The 18,815-nt window shown below is 24.0% G+C and overlaps 1 protein-coding gene across 2 annotated transcripts; it reads right to left on the minus strand.

Moving 5' to 3' along the window:
- Nucleotides 1-1,152: 1,152 nt before the first annotated feature.
- Nucleotides 1,153-17,765, minus strand: LOC129614995 (UDP-glycosyltransferase UGT5-like). Of its 2 annotated transcripts, none has more exons than XM_055530016.1 (6): nucleotides 17,552-17,765; nucleotides 3,052-3,318; nucleotides 2,620-2,990; nucleotides 2,100-2,298; nucleotides 1,597-2,036; nucleotides 1,153-1,511 (listed from the first exon to the last, which is right to left on the minus strand). In XM_055530016.1, exons 2-6 carry the CDS (start codon nucleotides 3,307-3,309, stop codon nucleotides 1,232-1,234), a joined length of 1,548 nt encoding a protein of 515 aa, XP_055385991.1. In that variant the 5' UTR covers nucleotides 3,310-3,318; nucleotides 17,552-17,765; the 3' UTR covers nucleotides 1,153-1,231. The 2 variants fall into 2 exon arrangements, with proteins under 2 accessions (XP_055385991.1, XP_055385992.1); XM_055530017.1 differs by lacking the exon at nucleotides 17,552-17,765 and adding an exon at nucleotides 5,611-5,654.
- Nucleotides 17,766-18,815: the final 1,050 nt, after the last annotated feature.

Raw genomic sequence — 18,815 nt, forward strand, 5'->3', positions numbered from 1 at the left:
ATATATACATGCATTTTATAATTTATTAATTAATTAATTATTGCAAAAAAAAAAATGTTGCAGAAATCTCAAATATTAGAATTGTTGTAAAATTAAAAAAAAAGAAAAAACACTGGCATTAATATCGATTATTGACATTCCAGTGCCTTCATTTTTTTTATTATAAAACGTGGTTAGAATTTTAATATTTTATTATGTACCTACAATTATAATTTATATTGTACCCGTATATATATAGGTAATATCGTTAACAAAAATTTAATATTTTAATCCAAATATATAAGGAAAAAAAATTATAAATAAATAAATAATTATTATTAATTTTAATATACTTAACATTTAAAAGAAAAAGGTATATTAATTATAAAACATTATTAATAAGTGCACATTTTGTAATTCACTTTTTTTGATTTACAAAATTCTTAATATTTTTTTTTAATAGTTTTATATATATTACTATTTTAAGTGTAATTTTTAAGTTTATTATTATAAAATAAAAAAAAAAAATAAAAATTTAGTAATATACCGAGTTCAAGTTATAAAAATTGAAAATTTACAACCGCATCAAATTCACAATTTAAATTTTATATTCTGAAAAGCATTTTATTAAACGAAATATAAAAAGTATTTACTTTATAGCTATATAAAAAAAATAATCAAATTTTTTTGTTAAAGAAAAAACAAAGTACTAGTTGTGCATATAACTTAGAATAAAAATTTTTAAAATTTAAAAAAAAAACAAAACGTATTTTAATTACAAAATTAAAGTTCAATACTTAAGGGTTAAGAAACAGAATTAAGTTTTACCAAATCAAAAATATTTTATTGATCTTATAGAGAAATATCTCTTTGTGTCTGAAGAAACACAAATTTTCATATGTGTATAATTATAGCAAAACTTATCTTAAAAAAAGTTTAGTATTACAGCAAGTTATAACTCTACACTATTTGGCTTAATTTTTAAATCCTTACATGTTCTTTATAATTCTAATATTTTAAGTTCAATAAAGTTTTATAACTTTTAATTAAAAACTCACAAAAAATATTTAAAGCATTTTAACTTACCTGAATATTTTTTCTTTTTGAATTAGTCAATTTATTGGAAGTATCATTTGGATCAAACTTATAACAAATTTGCAATAACAACCGGATTCTTAAATTAAAAACTAAATTTACTTTAATTGCTTTAAAACAACAAAAATAAAAATAAAATCGTTCTTTTTTTTGTCTTCTAATTTTTCTTTTGTTTCTCTCTTCTAAAATTTCTTATTAAACGTATTAACTTAATAAATAATTTTATCAAATAATAGATCAGTAAAATTATTATAAAAACTGCAAGATAAATATCACAACTATAATAAATGTACCAAGGTAATTCTGTAGCTTTTGATTCTGTTAATATATAACCTTTCATATGAGCAACATGTTCGACCCACCATACAGCTGTATTCAATGGAGTGTCCGGTCTACTTTTATATACTAGTGAAACTGATTTTGCATTTGTTTGATATCTTAAAATAAAAATATTAAAGAAATATTTAAATGCAAAACTCTTTGCCTATAATTATATGTAAAATTTTCATTAATCATATTTACTCTGAACTTAAAGCTACTTCTAATGCTTTTATAACATTCTCTTCTGTTATTTCTGTGAACGGTAGTATTACACCAATTTTTCTATTTTCAACTGCTGCTGCATTTAAAAATTGATCTCCCAAAATTGGAGTTGTTACCATTGGTACACCATTATAAATTGATTCTGTTGTACCGAGCAAACCTCCATGATTCATGAAAACTTTAACATTAGGATGACTTAATATATCCCGTTGTGGCATCCATTTAAATATATGAACATTTTTTGGACAATTTGGTATTGTTCCATTCTCCCACTTCCATAAAACTGTATACTGTAATTTGCTTAAAGCACGTAATATTGCTTCTCGTTTAGGAATTGGAAGAGAATCTGAACGAATGAGTGAACCCCAACTGATATATATTACACCATTTTTTGAAGAATCAAGAATTTTTTTAAATTTCTGCCGATTTAAATAAAAAATACTTTATTATTTTACAAATATAACTTTTCATCTATAAATTACCTCGTCTAATGGTTTTGGATCTTGAATTTGTAAACCACTAACTTCAATAACAGAAGGACTCCATGGCTTTGCTCCAGAGAAGGAGTAATGTTGATTAACCAACATTAATTTTATTTTTTCACTCAAATCTTGTACGTCGGGAAGAGATTCATTTAAATATTTTCGTAAAATTTTGTTTGTAGCTGGTTGTGTCAAATATCTAAAATTCAACTCTTTCCATTAGTTTAAATCGTTTATGCCAAAATTTTTAGATTAATTGTATGGTTAAAATGAATAGCATATCATTCAAAAATTCCAACTTCATAAAATTAATATAAATACATACACACATTTCTTTTTCATCGCAATATACAATGATAAGTTAGTAGTTATAGTTTATTAGTCGCTATAATCCGCTCAGGAAAACGTAACGTTTTTCAAATTTTGGAAAGAAAATAACAAGATGTTTTTGAATTTCTTTGACGACAATACTATCCATTTTCACCATAAATATTTTATATATACATAGATAATAATTTACCTGTACATTAAATTAGACAAGTGATAACAAAACCAATTTGTTAATCTATTTACAAAACTCATATTCTCTGATATTCCTAAAAGAACATCAGGCATGTATGATGTTATGAATGGTGAACCCATACGTCTATAATGCCATGGTAATATACTAGAACTACTTAAACCTATCACTGGTGCATTTTTTAAATAGGCTATACCTAACATACAATCATTATTAAATTGTTCAATTAATACTAAATCGTACTTTGATTCTGGATTAAGAATTTTTTGCACTGCATTCGATTTAACAGCAATTTCACATGCTTCAAGACCCCAACTATTTATTTTAAAAAAAGTTGCAATTGGTGGAGGTTTTCCGATAAGTTCGAAAATCTAAAAAAAATTAAAAAATTTAACAAAATTTAAGAAACTATTCATACAGTTCTATACTTACTCCCAATTCAATGTCTTCTTTCATGACATTATCACTAAGAGTTATGTCGATATAATTTTTAATCGGATTTTTCTCAGGAAAATTACTAACAACTGTTAAATTATGTCCTTTCCTTGCTAGCTCCTTCAGAAGCGGTTGAAAAAAATAGAAATGACTGATTCCAGGATGGGGGAACAGTGCTAATATATTGTATCCATAGTTAAGGGAGAAATTACATAATATTAAAAATGTTGCTGCTAGAAGGTGATAAGTTTTCATTTCTTAACTCTAAAACAAAATAAATAATAAATGAGAAATTAATGAAAATTATTCAGAAGCTTTATTGTAAAAACTTTATGAAAATACTTGAATTAAATAATAAATACAAGTTGATTAAAAATTTGGATGATACTCTGGTAACACTTAAATTTTCACAAATAAAAATGAGCCTAATTTTATTGCATTACTAAAAGTTTTTTTAACTGTAAGAACCTTTTTGGCGTATATATTTAATATTCCAACACATTTCAATTTTCATCTAGAAAAATGTTAAAAACAAAATATTTAATAGTCTAAAATTTTGATTTCAGCCTAATTTTTTTTTTTTAAGAGCAATAAGGACTCCTGGAATACTAAATCTCATACACATGTTATTTTTTGACAACCTCTCAATGAATTGGAAATTAAGTCTGATTCAGCAATATTTTTTATTATATAATTATTTTTCAAAAAACCTGTTTCGGCTTCTTAGACTTGTTGACATTTTTATTGTATACTTATACATACTTATAAATTTATTCTCCATTTTGTTGAAATAATCATTTATTAATTTTATATTCTAGTATATTTCCAACAAAATTAAAAATAAATGTAATAATTAATTTCACTCTGCCCTTCTTGAATCTGTTTACAAGCTTTCTGTCCTTCGAAATTCTCGGGGTTATTTTTCCAAAACTTTCAAGTTAAAGCATTAATGATAAATGTCTAAGCGTTAGAAAATATTTCATAATATTTGATAATAAATGTAGAACATTTCGGTATATTATTGAAATTAGTTAAAATAAAAGTTTTTTTAGAGTGCTTTCGCTTGTTAAATAAAAATGTGCTACTTTACAAAGCATTGGTTTGATCCGAATTAAATTAATTAAGACATTTTATGTTTTATAAATGGTTCTAATGTTGATTTTAAAGTGTCAAATAAGTCAAACATTGTAAACATTGCTTTAGGCATTTGGAAAAATATGGCAATAGTTTAAATAAAATATGCAAAAAAAAATGTTTTCTTTTTCAGAATGGGTAATCCATTCTCTGTTTTTATATTATTATTTAAGAATGTCCTATATTTTTGATTTGGAAATTTTTTTAAATTATAATTTGCTATTAAGGTTTTCATGGATTGAAGAACTGTAAAGATTGAAGACGTTTTGGTGCACATTTCTTTATCTAATAGATTTACACATTTACAGCCTTGTCATATTTCATAATTCCCGCCTCTTCTCTTCATCTATAGCTTTTTATTCATTTTTAAATCAGAATTTTCATTTTTTCTAACGTATATGACTTTCTCCCATTATGATTATTCTCACTTTTTTTTATATAGGATTTGGGTATTGTTTCTCAAATTATCAATTGAATTTGTCATCTTCAAAAACAAAGTGAATACATAAGAGATGACTAAATTTTGTATGTGTACATTTTAGAAAAAACGGATATGCAATACGAAAAAATTAATTTCACTCAAAAACTGTATCACAGAAACATACGATACTCAGCCACTTTTTGCTTACTTGGAAAATAAAAGAGAGAGATACACGAACAGGCCATATACTTATAAATATAATATGATCCTCTCACTTTTATTTCACTTGGTAAGAAAAAATCGAAGCACCCGATAAGACCTTAAATTCATTGATCCGTAAATAGGTTATCATTAAATACAGAAATTGATTTTCGGAAAAGCTTGCTTACGACATCTTGTATACGTTACACGAAATGTGTAATATGATTCCAAGATTAAGTATTAAAAATTAGTTATTTCATTTTCTGATTTTAGTCAAGCGATTTTATGTCACTCTATTCAAGCTATATATAAGATTAGTTACATCATAACATTTACATTATTCCAGCAATATACTTCTATTATACTCAATTTCTAACTCGTTACTACTACAATAGATTGCCCACAACATCTTGGTATGTTTGTGCGCTTATGCATTATTAATATTTTTATTTATTTATTAATAAATACATGTAGCGCCTTTTTATATTATTATTATAGAATTCAATTAAAGGAAATATTAATTTTATATTCTTATTAAAAATAAAATATGAAATTCTAATCATGTTTCAGGTTTCGCATATTTCATTAAAAATTTAATAAATTATTAATTTTCAAAATGCAATATTGTACATACATCCATACATTGTAGTATTCATTACAAATAATCGCTTATCTAAACGATTTTATAATTTATCATATTTAGTCACTTACATATTTATATATGTATAGTGTGTAATTATTTTTATTAAAATAAAAATTCAGTGTGTTCATGTAAAAGAGTAAATGTTTGAAAAACCCACCGGCAATTATTCAGTTTTTTTTTGTTCTTGTATTTTGTTTTTGTTTTTATATTTTCTAACAATTTTTCCTCGAATCAAGGCCATTTCTGTGAAAATCGTGAAGCAAAAGAAAAAATGAACAACTTAAAGATTATAGTGTCAATTTTTTTTTGTTTTTTTTTTATTTCAGACCAAACCCTAATGTCTTAATAGATCTGAATTTGTTGAAAATTTGCAACACAGATATCTGGATGTACACAAAATCATCTGGAAAATGGAAAATTTATCGAAATTTAAAATTAATGAAAATATAAACCTTATAAGCATTTATAACAATAGATTTAAGAAAACAAAAAAAAAAATAAAAATTAAACAGAATTTTCAATTTAACAAAACACATACATACCATTTATTTGTTTTTATGTATACTTATGAATAAAAAAAAAATTTTAAGTCACGATCAAATCTTAATTCTAGATAGATGTTTTGTTATTATTGGATAAACATGAAGAGTATATTATGTAACGGTAGGAGTGTGAATTCAGAATCAGGTATTTGTTATTTCAGATGTTTCACTATACTTCCTCAAGACGATCTTACGTTATAATTTATTGAATATAGTATTAAATTATTTAAATTTATTCGTAAGAAAATACAATCCCATTGAAATGCTAAACTACAGAGATTATTTTATAATTATGCGAATATTTTAGAAATTACTAAAGGCAAAGCTAAATAATTTCGAATATTTTTTTATACCTATGAAACACATCAAATTTTATCATAAGAAAATAATTCATGATTGTCCCTAACAAAAATAATAGTAGAATTAATCTTATGATCCTTTACACTTGCTTATTGATAGAAAAGCGCAAAGATATGCTAAGTATTTAATTAAAAAATTTTACTAGAAAGCATTTTGAATTTTTGTTTTATAATTTTATTTATATTCTTTGCTTTGTTCTAATTGAACCACTTAAACTAGTTTTTGACTCCAAATAAGTTTTTTTCAATAAAAGTTTTCACAAAAAATGAAATTAGAATAAAATGGCTATATAGTAAGGCTAAAATTTCTAAAACTAACTAATGTATACTTAGCATATTTTGCGTCTCATCAATATATCAGTTTTTGTAGTATAGTCATTTTATTGCTACTTCGATGTTGCTCTTGACCGTTCGAAATTAGTTTTGGCGTATCTTTGCACTCTAACATCGTTATACTTTATTTGATTTTACTACTTCATATTTAGGTTTTCTAAATTTTATGGGGAAATTATATACAACAGCCAATTTTCATAAAAAATTTTGTGTTATATAAAAATCTAAAATTAATGTTCGACTAAAATTTGACGAAGTGTATTTACGTGTAACATAGTTTTGGGCTGTCAATCTGTACTAACGAGAAATTTTAACCAAAAAATAAGTAAAAATGCTTTGAGTTATAAAATAAGTTTCAATTTATAACAAAAATTTATTTAAATATGCCAATTGTATAATGATGGAAAAATGGCATTATGCAAAAAATAGTTTGGTGCGGTAATGTTAAATTGAGATCACTTTCATTTAATTATTTATTTTTTTAAGGTAGTAAATTATATTTTATTACAACATTTTTATAATAGTTATGATGATGCACATAAAGTCTAATGTATTCGCCAATTTAAATCCAAAATTAAACCAACACATAATGTTAAACTATAATATTTGGAATACATGCTTAGTAAGAAAAAAAATTAAAGTCTTTAGTGTATTTTATAGTGAAACCTCGCATCTTCAAATTGTAACAAAATTCAGCAAATTTATAACCCCCATAAATTGAATATTGTGGCGATCATTCCGTGTAATACACTGCAATTTCGAAAGAAATTCGAATTACTTCGAATCGAAGGTAATGTGTAAAAGGTGCGTTCGATAATTTTTGTATTTAGTGAAGTTTCATTATTTCTAGACCTATACCCATATTGTAAAATTACCCATAATTATCCAATTTCATAAAAAATCCAACATGGACTCTAAATAAATAATATTATTATGGAAGTTTCCCGTAACAAAATGACAAGTATATTTATGTTGTATATATATATGTTGTATAAATGTAAATAATAATATGTTGTTCGTGTACATAATTTTTTAAAAACATAGTTACAGATTTAGTTTACAATATTATTACTAAGAGTGCTAAGAGTTTAATGCAAGCATATTTTAGGTTATTTTTGTATATTAATAGATTTAATTTTCATAAAAGTTCGATTATTTTTGTTCTTTAATATGCAAATTAATTTTTTAGTAAACCGTAAAATTGAAAATTACGAATTTAAACACTACAAGAATTGCTTTATAAAGATGCAAAGAAAAAAGAAATAAAAAATAATAATAAAAAAAATTTTTTAATTTCCTTGTACATTGAAAATATTTCAATCGTTAAAAAAAATATAAACAAGCCTTTTTTTTTGCCTTGCAATTTTTTGTGCCTGATAAATATTCAATATCCAATTATAAATGCTTGTATATATTCTTAAATACAAACATATATAATTACTTTTATAAAACATTTATACAAAAACCAAAAAAAAAAATGCATAAACATCAGCTATTAAAAGTGTAACATTATGGGAAAAAAATTCAAAGTCTTTTGAACTTAAAATCTATTGTCTTGCTAACCAATTTCGAATAAATAGAATAGCAGAGAGTTAGAATTCTGTCGCACAGAAAATTTTCATATATGCACTCGAATACATAAATAGTTAATATATATGTATAGTAATTAAAGCTTGACTCCTTCTTCATAAATCACATGCATAATATATAGATCACATGAAAAATTGTAACACAATATTTTTATAGAGCAAAATGTTGAAAAAATTTTTGTTCTTGTGCAGTATATACATACAGATACTCTCATTTAAACGACAGGTGAAGGACATTAATTTGAAATGTTAGACATTATTGTGTAATGTAAGTATACAACGGCCAAATATTCAACTGCAACTTTGTTTTTTTTGTTTTTAAATTCATATAAGATTTATAAATTAATTTAAATGATTAAATCACGCGGCACTTCATTCAAATACACTTCACAATAAAGTAATTTATGGATTTTTTTTTTATTAAGATAAAGATAAGTGGCATATACGAGCATTATTAATTTTAATTATGTTCTACATATATGTGTATACAGATTGGAAACTGTAACAAATATCTTGAATCTATGCTTAGTTCAATATAAAATTATAAGGCTAATTTTTGTATAGTAAATACATAGTTCGTTTCTATAGGATTATGCAATGTTAATTTTTTGATACAAATAATAAAATTTTATAATTAATTAAAGAGAAAAAAAATAAAAAAAGGATTTTTAATTTCTATTGAATAATTGAAAATATCAAACTAAATTTTATAGTAAGTTTAATTAAACCATGATGTTGTTAGACGCTTTGTAAACACAATTTGATAAATGAGTTTGTATTGATGAAAATTCACAAGGCTATTTTATTATTTATGTTTTCCTTTTAAAAGTTATCCGGTTTCTTTTGCAGTTGATAATAAAAATACTAATAAGTGTACAGGAATCTACGCTCCATTTTAGTTTCAATGTAAGAATATTAAAATTCAATATCAGATTTTTTATTTAAATTTCATGTAAAACAATTAATATTACTTATTTTTCCTAAATTAGAAAATATATTTTGAATTCTTGCGATACAATTGGCACATTTTGTTTGTACCTTCTATTATAAAGGTTTCTAAAGCTCTCACCTTCTGTTCTCTTATGACAATTTTGTTGAAAACTCTCTTTTAACGTATATCTTTATCATAGACCAAACAGTACAAAATAAGTTTTCATCGATTCTACTGCATCGTCTTTCTTAAACGAACCTCTATTGTCTACGATCTTCTATTTCTATTACTTTTAGGGTATTGTCCTGTTATATCTAGCAATTCTTAATTGAAATTAACTATTCTCATATTGAAGTCTAGTCTTCCGAAATGGAAGTTTAAATATTCAACTTTAAAATTTATTATTCTTATTTTGTAACCAAAATGGTATATAAATAAATAAAAGCTACTCTTAGTTTTTAGGTTTCATGCTTTAATTCAAACGTATTTTGTGTTGATTTACAAATTTACTTACAATTTATTTTGCAATTATTTTACGATTTACAAATTTATTCTGATTTTAAAGTTTTGATGTGACCATAAGTGCAATTACAAATTAATTTGACATTGCCACTTTTATTGAGTAAGATTGAAGTGTTTCCTCATGGGAGATAAACACTTTAACAACATTTAAAAATTTAATAATTGTTTGATGACCGCATCTGTTTGATAACGAGAGAGGTTGTCTCTGTGAAGTCGACAATAAAGCAAATCGAATAAATTTTTTTTTAATTTTATTTATGATTTTTATGGCAGTGAAATTAATTCAGAAATTGGTCATGACTCATAATTTGATTTATAGTATACGGGCTTTAAAATGAAGGGAAGAAATCATTATAGTCAGCGTCAGATTGATAAAAAGCCTTTTTTGGGATCAGCATTAAACGGTGTAGGTGTTGTTGAATAGAATGGGATTAGCTTACTGAATTATTTTTATAGAATTAATAACATTTTTGATCCAGAAAAATAAGTGAGACCACTATATATGGTGACTTTGAAAATAAATATTGTGCACATACCTGAGATAAAATACCATTGCAGAAAGTGACCCTAATTTGGTTTTATTGAATGAAGGGTATTTTATCTGACACATAATTGTTTTGATTATACACTTTTCAATAGGGATGGATCTAAATGCTTCCAATTTAACCCACTCGTTTTACTTTTATTTTTATTCAGTTTCCCAATTTCAACAAAAATTTCGAACAAAATTTTAAACATTTTTTTCTGTGATGATTAAATCATTTAAGACTCTAAAATTATTCGCTGGAGTTTTATACTATTATTGAATATTGTTATTATAATAATAATTTTAGGATAATAAACTAGAATTAAACACAATTAATTCCTTAGTAACGGGAGTTTCCTAAGTAATTGTAATAATTTTAACAATTTCATTAAATTGTAAAAATTTTGTAAAATATTTTAAAATTGGATTTTTCGTACTGTATACCCACATATACACACCTACATGTATGAAATTTAAATGCCTTATAAATTAAATTGGCGAAAACAAATCCCACTTTTTTATTAAAGGAAGTTTTATTAAACCACAAATAGCTAAAATTAAAAAATTTAAATAAATAGAAAATTAAAAACAAAATTAAAAACACCAGTGTTAATAATTTATTTGTTATTAAAAGAGATAGAAATTATATAATTTTAATTATTATTGAAATATTTTTATGGCGAATTAATTGTGTATGCATAGAACTGAAACTGCTAATTAAAAAATTACTGACAACAGATTTTTTCTTATAAATTAAAAAAATGTAAAAATTATTGTTATTTTTTTATTTATTTTTTTATTCCTTAAAGCATAATAATATTTTGTGCTTTTATTTTTGTTAAATAACTATCATTACAAAAATATAAAAATAATTCCTTCATAAGTTAACATTAAAGATAAATTTGGATGATAATTCTGAGTTATTCAACTAGAAATTTTAGTAGGTAGAAATGATAATTTTAAATTTATAATTTTTTTTACACTTAAATTGATTAATTTTTTATGTAAATGGTTGACAACATCTAAATTTATTTAAGTATGTCAATTAAAATTAGATATAGACGAAATTGTATACAAACTAATTTTAGTTAGAATGTTAGAAAAACAAGTAAAAACGTTTCAGTCGGTATGAACCGATTGAATTATACCCTGCACCTTTCATTGTTGTATAGCAATTACTTAAACCTGTGAAACCATTCTATAGAAACTTCACGGATATGTCTGATCTATAACTGAACACACAAGTTTCGTGAATCTGACTTTATTATTTTTCCAAATATTTAAAATTAGTTTTTGGAGTTGTATGGCAGGTACCCGAACCTGCCAAGCAATTCCACTAAAACTTCGCTAATATATCTGATCTATAATTGGACACACAACTGCCAAGTTTCAAGAATCTAACTTTATTATTTTTCCAAATATTTAAAATAAGCTTTTGGACTTGTATGGGAGCTGCTCGAACCTGTCAAGCAATTCCACCAAAACTTCAGAAATATCTTTGACCTATAATTGGACACACGACTGCCAAGTTTCATGAATCTGACTTTATTATTTTGCCGAATATAAAAAATTTGCTTTTGGAGTTGTATGGCAGCCACCCGAACCGGTGCAGCTATCTCATTAAAATTTTTAGAGCATATGTAGAATATAATTGGACACATGTATACAAAATTCTATATTTGTACCTTTATTAGTTTTTGAAATAATTAAAATAAACTCTTTGAGTTGTATGGCAGCTCCCCGAACCCGTTGTCCGAATTGGTCCAATAACAATAGGGTTCAATCTTTGGCACAAAAGAAACAACTTGTGAAAGTTTGGTGTCGATTGCATTATTCGTTTTTGAGTTATCGTGTGATCGGACGAACGGACGGACGGACGGACGGTCATGTCTAAATCAACGCAGAATTTTACGCTGAGCAAGAATATATATATATGTCCATACCGCAGATGATTCCTTCAAGTAGTTACAAACTCCATACCAAAGTTAATATATCCTTCACGAAGTGCAGGGTATAATAACATAGATTAATATTAAAAAAATTACCAGTAATTTTAACAATGTATTAAAATATGTTAGAATTTTTTGTAAAATAAAAATATTTTTGTTAAAAGGCATTAAAAATACGATTCTCTTATAATAAAATAAATTTTAAAAATATTTTTTAAACCTTTAATGTAAACAAAAAATTTATTTTTTTCATTTAGCATATACCAAATACCAAATGGTATCGAAGCTAGAAACATTTTTTAAATCCTAAAATCGTATAAAAAGGGGAAGTTTAATAAAATATAACGTTGACGAAATGGGTTCATCATTGCATTATTAACTTAGGAAGTATGTAAGTAGTTGTAGAAGTCTTTGGAAATAAAAATTTGTAGAAATAATTTACTTTGCCGGAAGAAATTTGCTTTTACTTCTGTTCTATCTAAGATATCTTTGCAAAATTTCAATTTTCGGCTTTCTATTTTTCAAAAAATGTAAGGTTTTCCATTTATATATGTACATTTATGTACATATATTTTTATTGAAAACTATAATACTATTTAATTTTAACTAATTAAAAGTCAAATTTGACTCACATGTTAGCATTTTTTTTTTATTTTCCTTTGTTCTCATCCTACAAGTATGCATAATTATTTATTGCTTAATATATTTCTCGTAACATTATTCATGAGGATAATATCGTATTTTGTAATACGATATTATCCTAAATATTGTAATACGATATTGCATACGTAAAAATATTTTAAGAGAAATGCAAAAAATTTAGTATAGAAATTTAGAAAATATTGTTTACTCACTCTTGAAAATTATTATCGTTCTCTTTTGGACGTTGAAAATGCTACCACTTTAAAAGCTGTCTCAAAATAAATTCTGCAAAAATCAATATTTTCGGAATATTCCGGCTTCCAAAACTATTTAATTAGATGCTGTAAAACCTATACACACACATATACTATACTTTGCAGATTTTAAATAACAGAAGACAGAAGTTTACACAAGAAAGGAATTGCAAGATTCAACTGTAATTTTTTAAAACTTTTCCTAATTTGTGCAGTTTTTAAATGTGGACCTACAATTATACCTACAATTACGCCAAATTAAAAGAAATTTGCCTTTTATAGCGAAATGAATTTTTCCTCTTTCCGTATTCCCGAAACTTTCTGTGATTATTTTTGTGAAATTGAAATATCTAACACAAAAAATATGTACACAAGTATACATATAAGCTTTTTAAAACGATTTTTTTTATAAACAAAATTTTTTTAAGAAATTTTAAAAATGCCAGAAGAATAAATTTTATTCTAAATGTTAACCTTATTATGTTATGTTAACTGCTAAATTTAATAGCATACATAACATCCAATTATTATTTTAACAAAGATTTATTATTAATATCAATTAACTTAATGTATAGAAATTAATTTTTAATTATATGGAGTTTAAAACTCAATCATATAAATATCGAAAAATTAGCTGACATGCAAGTTTTTTTTTCACCACCTCAAAAAATAGTAGATGCTATAATTTTTTAAAGTAACTTTTATTTCTTTGGGTATCACAAAACACATGTGTAACATTAATTACATTCAACTAAATTAAATATAATTAGCATATTTTACATTCGCTCCTACTTTTTGTAGATCTATTAATCTATAGCTTTGCTGTAAACTCCTTTGTTACACGAATATGCAGTAATAACATTTGCAGTAATAAAGGTAGTTAAAAACTTTTAATGTTAAGTGTAGTTTGTATATGGATTTTAATTAAAATTCTAGTGTTCAAGTGGCTTTAGGGCAAAAAATCACCTTTGCGGGAATGTCAACCAAAAACAGCAACAATACAATCATAATAATTGCGTATATGTATATCTCATGCACAAAAATTATAAGGAACATTATTGAATCCTTTATATTATTATATTCTAAATGATCTTCATTCTTCTTTAGTTTTTACTGCAACAATTCTCTCTATTGACTGCATTTATATTCTTAAATGAAACGTTTAGTTCCCCTTGTCAGCTGTTCGACTATTTTACTAAAAATGTAATACCCACTAATAGAAAACCAAACAAATAAAATTTCTTAAAAGAAAAAAAAAATATTTACATGTGAAACATCTTGTACTCGTAATAAATAAAAACGGGAATCCCAACTTCATTTTTATTATGTCTCAACTTAAAAATGTATAAATTACACACAGACGACCGCGGAAACATTTACCAAAAAATAAATAGCGAATAATTTAATTAGCAGTCACTGTAATAAATTAACTATAATTTGGAGCTTGAACATATACGTTTACATATAAAAATACGTTGTTATAAACAAAATTAAAACAACATTACCAAAAACTATTTGAATTCTAATAGCCTCAATATATACAAAGAGATGATGTGTTTGGCTAAATAAATAAAAACTAAATTATACACACACACCTAAATTAATTAATACGGTGATACTAAATGTTCTACACGTCAGATAATTTAGAATAAATTCTTCTTATTATTATTTCACATATAAAAACAAAATTAATTCGGTTTTGTTCATACGTAGTATACAATATAAAGCTTTAAACAAGTTTAGTATAATATAAAATTTTGTTTAATTTTAGAAAATATAATATTTTTTATATAACGTTCTACCTTAATTAACCTAACTAAAATTAGTTATAATATTAGAAATAGAATTTTATTAGGTAGAAGAATAATAGAATTTTAATAGTATTGTGTGAATTTTTGAATTTAATAAAGCAATAATATTTTAATAATTTTATTGTTATGTCATCTATATTACAAACTCAAAACATATTGCTTTTATACCCAAAACCTTATAGTAAATGGTATATTAACTTTGGTATAAAGTTTATAACCACTTGAAGAAATCATCTGCGGAACATCTACATTTTATATTCTTGTTTGGTGTAAAATTCTTCATCGATCAAGATTATGTCCCTCCGTCTGTCCACGCACTTATCTTTTCGGAAAATTCAAAAACAACCAAACTTTCAGAAACTCTTTTTTTTTTATGCCAATGACGCCTGCTATTGCAATTAAACCAGTTCGAAGAATGTTGTCATGCAGCTCAAAAAGATTTTTTTTTCAAAATTCAAAAGCTAATAAACTTAGTTTCCTAAATTTCGCCAGTCATGTATCCCATTACAGCTTAGATATCTTTTAGAAGTTATAGTGGAATGAGTTAAGAAGAAAGTTAACACGTCCAAATAACTGTCATACGAACTTAAAATCAGATTGAGGTAATTTTATGGAATTTATTAAAAAAGTACAAATAAACTTTTTACACAGCTCAACAATCTTATTTTATAATCAAATTGTCATGGTGTAAGGTATAATAATTCAGTCAGCAGGGATAGGCTGAAACGTTTATAATTCGTTTAATTTTAAAACGGATAACATAGCAATACAGTGGTTATATATAATGAGTCTTTATAGTTAACGTTTGACATTACGTGCTTGCGCCCTAACAATTTATGTATCCTTAATAAAATTTATCTTGCTTAAAAAATTACTTGACGTGCGTATAACATCCTCATTCGCTCTCAAGCTAAATGAGTTTTCTTTTTAAAAATATTCCAGGGATAATAATATAATTGATTTTATTCTGTTTTTCAAAAATTCGAAATTGTATAATATTATTCGAATATTGTATTTATTGAAAGTCATTTTCATAATTAAAATCAATGAAATTGTAAAAAAACAAGCTTAAATTTATTTTTGCATCCTCACGGTTAAGTTTTTATAATATGATTATAATATGTGTGCAAGCCATTATTTATTAAAACCCACATATATAAAAAGAGTCATTTATTAAAAGTTCATTTAAAATAGATTCAAAATTCGATATTATTCAAAAGTTTCTGTTAAATTTACTCTTAGAATGTAAATTATTGCGAAACGATCTTTTATCACCAAACCCTATCAAATGGTATAAAAGTCAAACTCTTAATATTAATGCTCAAAGGTTGACAAATCAAATAGCTTCTTAGATCTAGAATGTAATTTAATAGAAGGCAGTTTAATTAGTATAATATTTAAATTTTTTTAATTATTTTTCATAAGCACGACTCCATTTAAATGAATTTGATTACAAATAATACAAGATAATACAAATAACCAACATTGTCAAAGAATAATAATAAAATTTAGAATTTTTTGTATTATTACAAACAATTTATGAACTTGCTTCAAGGTTTCGAGTAGCCAAAAATTTTATCAAATTTTTATAAAATACGCAATTTGATTATTAATTTTTAACTATAACATGTATAAAAAAATATGAAAATAAACCTTTTGAACATACTTACGTATATATATAAAATTAAATTTAGTTGATAATTAATTTTTATTTGAAAACAATTGACTTAGATAAGAAACAATACTTTTAAAATTAATCGAAAATATTAAAAGTGAGTATAATATATGTAGTATTTAAAAATATTTTTATATCTATTAAATATCAACTTTTTATCTAAACTAAGTAATCAATTAAGCTCCTCTCATGAATATCAAAATATAGTTAAAATTAAAATTTTACACTTCACTCTTTGACTTTTTCTTTAAATTTATGGAAAAGGAGGTTTGAAATAAAGGAGCAAAAGTGGGGTTGTTTAAAAATATGTTAAATTTTTTTTCATCAAAATTATAAGAAGAATGGTTTTTAAAATTTGTTTTATTAAAATTTTTATTGCTTGAACTAATATCTTAATAAAATAAATATTACAAACAATTAGCACTATATAAAACTCAATTAATAATACACCAATAAAATGGATATTTGTAGAAACTCTAAAAAGATAAAATATGTGCACAAACTCGAATATCAATCAAAAAAAAAAATTTATATTAATTGTTAACCTGCAGAACAGTTTCTAAAAAAAATTAGATTCTAGTTTTCTATTATGAAGTCACTTTTAAAAATTTAAAAAATCCTATTAAAAAAAAAAAAAAATAGTTGAATTTCATTGAATAATTTTTTATCAACAATATTTTTCTGATTTTCTGATCTCTCTACATTGGTAAATTTTCTCTCTATTTTAAATTGGATTGTATTACAGATTGCAATGTTAACATTGCGAGATAAACAATATTATTGTAATTACATAATTATTTTTTAGAACTTCTTTGATGTAAATTTGAATTATTGTTTTTTATTCCTAAATAATATTTTAGCCACATTAATTACGCATATATAAATGAATATTTTTCCTTTAAATTGTTAATTTTTTATAACTACGAGTAATAGCATAATAGAAAATATAAAAAAAATGTATTTACCTTAAAATGGCTCTTTAATTTAATACTTAATATCTCTCTATATAATATAAAAAATATTGCCTATAATTTAATAAATAACGCAATTTTCAACTAAAAATTTTATAAAAACTTTGTTTTCCTCGTAATTTCATCGAAAATAAACGAAAGTGTTATATTTACGCTGAAATGTACAAGAATATTAAAAATGAAAACAAAATTTTCAAAAAAAAAAATATTCTTTTTTTTCCTTAATATTATGACTGTGACGGTTGAAAGCTGATCGTTAACTGAATCTATTAAAATTATTAAGGTAAAAATTTATTCTAACAAATAACAGAACATTTTACGATCCTTTCTATTATATAAAAAAAAATGAGAAGAAAAGTAAAAATTTAGAATAAAAATAAAAAAAAAAAACCATAAAAACTTTACTCAAAGTTCAAAATTTGGTAAATAAATCTACGTATGTATGTATGTAGATGTGTAGGTTTATTGTATCTATAAATTTTATTATCTGCTACGAGTTGTTTTGTTTTTAAGTTATATACTTATATATATTTATTATTTATATTTAATAATATTAAGCTAATATTATGATCCGTAATAGTTTTTTGAAATTATGAAAATATTTACATAGATTTTATATGAGCCATCAATGAATAATTAAAATCATACCAAAGTTGAATTCGGTATGATATTTTATTCTTTGAAACTATGTGTATAACAGCGTGTGATCAGAATCTTTTCTAACTTTGTATATACTTGCTTATACATATAAGCAGATTGTATATATACATACATATTTACAGAAATTAGGTATAGGTGCAAAAGAATACATTTCAAAATTATTCAAAAATTTGTTATACTAAAAATTTCCTAATCAACACATAAATATAAAAAATACTATTATCATGCTGGCTTTATGCAAATTTAAAAATTAATATTCCCGAATTATCTTAACACGCAGAATTAGATATAAACTTAGAGTTACTATGTACGTAGCAACTAGCAAACATATATTATCATTTAATTTATAGGAAACAAATATGAATTCAATTTTATTCTCATACAAATTTTTACAAAAATTTAACAATATTAATAAGCTCTAATAAATTTATAATGGGTATCTACATATGTACGTACATTTATAAAACTTTTTTTTTTAAAGGAAAACAAGTGCAAGTTGAAAAATTATTATGTTGAGGGACGTACAGTTGTTACACAAAATATGTTGCTCAACATTATATGTGACGTAGAAAAGGAAATAACGTTTTTTTTTGAAAAA

Source organism: Condylostylus longicornis, unplaced genomic scaffold (genome assembly GCF_029603195.1).
Source record: "Condylostylus longicornis isolate FDR11 unplaced genomic scaffold, ASM2960319v2 ptg000135l, whole genome shotgun sequence".
NCBI lineage: Eukaryota > Metazoa > Arthropoda > Insecta > Diptera > Dolichopodidae > Condylostylus > Condylostylus longicornis.

What these genes read in the sequence shown, in the direction of transcription:
- LOC129614995 (XM_055530016.1), bottom strand. Translation starts at nt 3,309, where the DNA reads ATGAAAACTTATCACCTTCTAGCAGCAACATTTTTAATATTATGTAAT. An exon ending in AAGAAGACATTGAATTGGGA is followed by an intron (nt 2,991 to 3,051) that starts GTAAGTATAGAA and finishes AATTTTTTTTAG; the next exon opens with ATTTTCGAACTTATCGGAAA. An exon ending in GAAGTAGCTTTAAGTTCAGA is followed by an intron (nt 1,512 to 1,596) that starts GTAAATATGATT and finishes TTTTATTTTAAG; the next exon opens with ATATCAAACAAATGCAAAAT.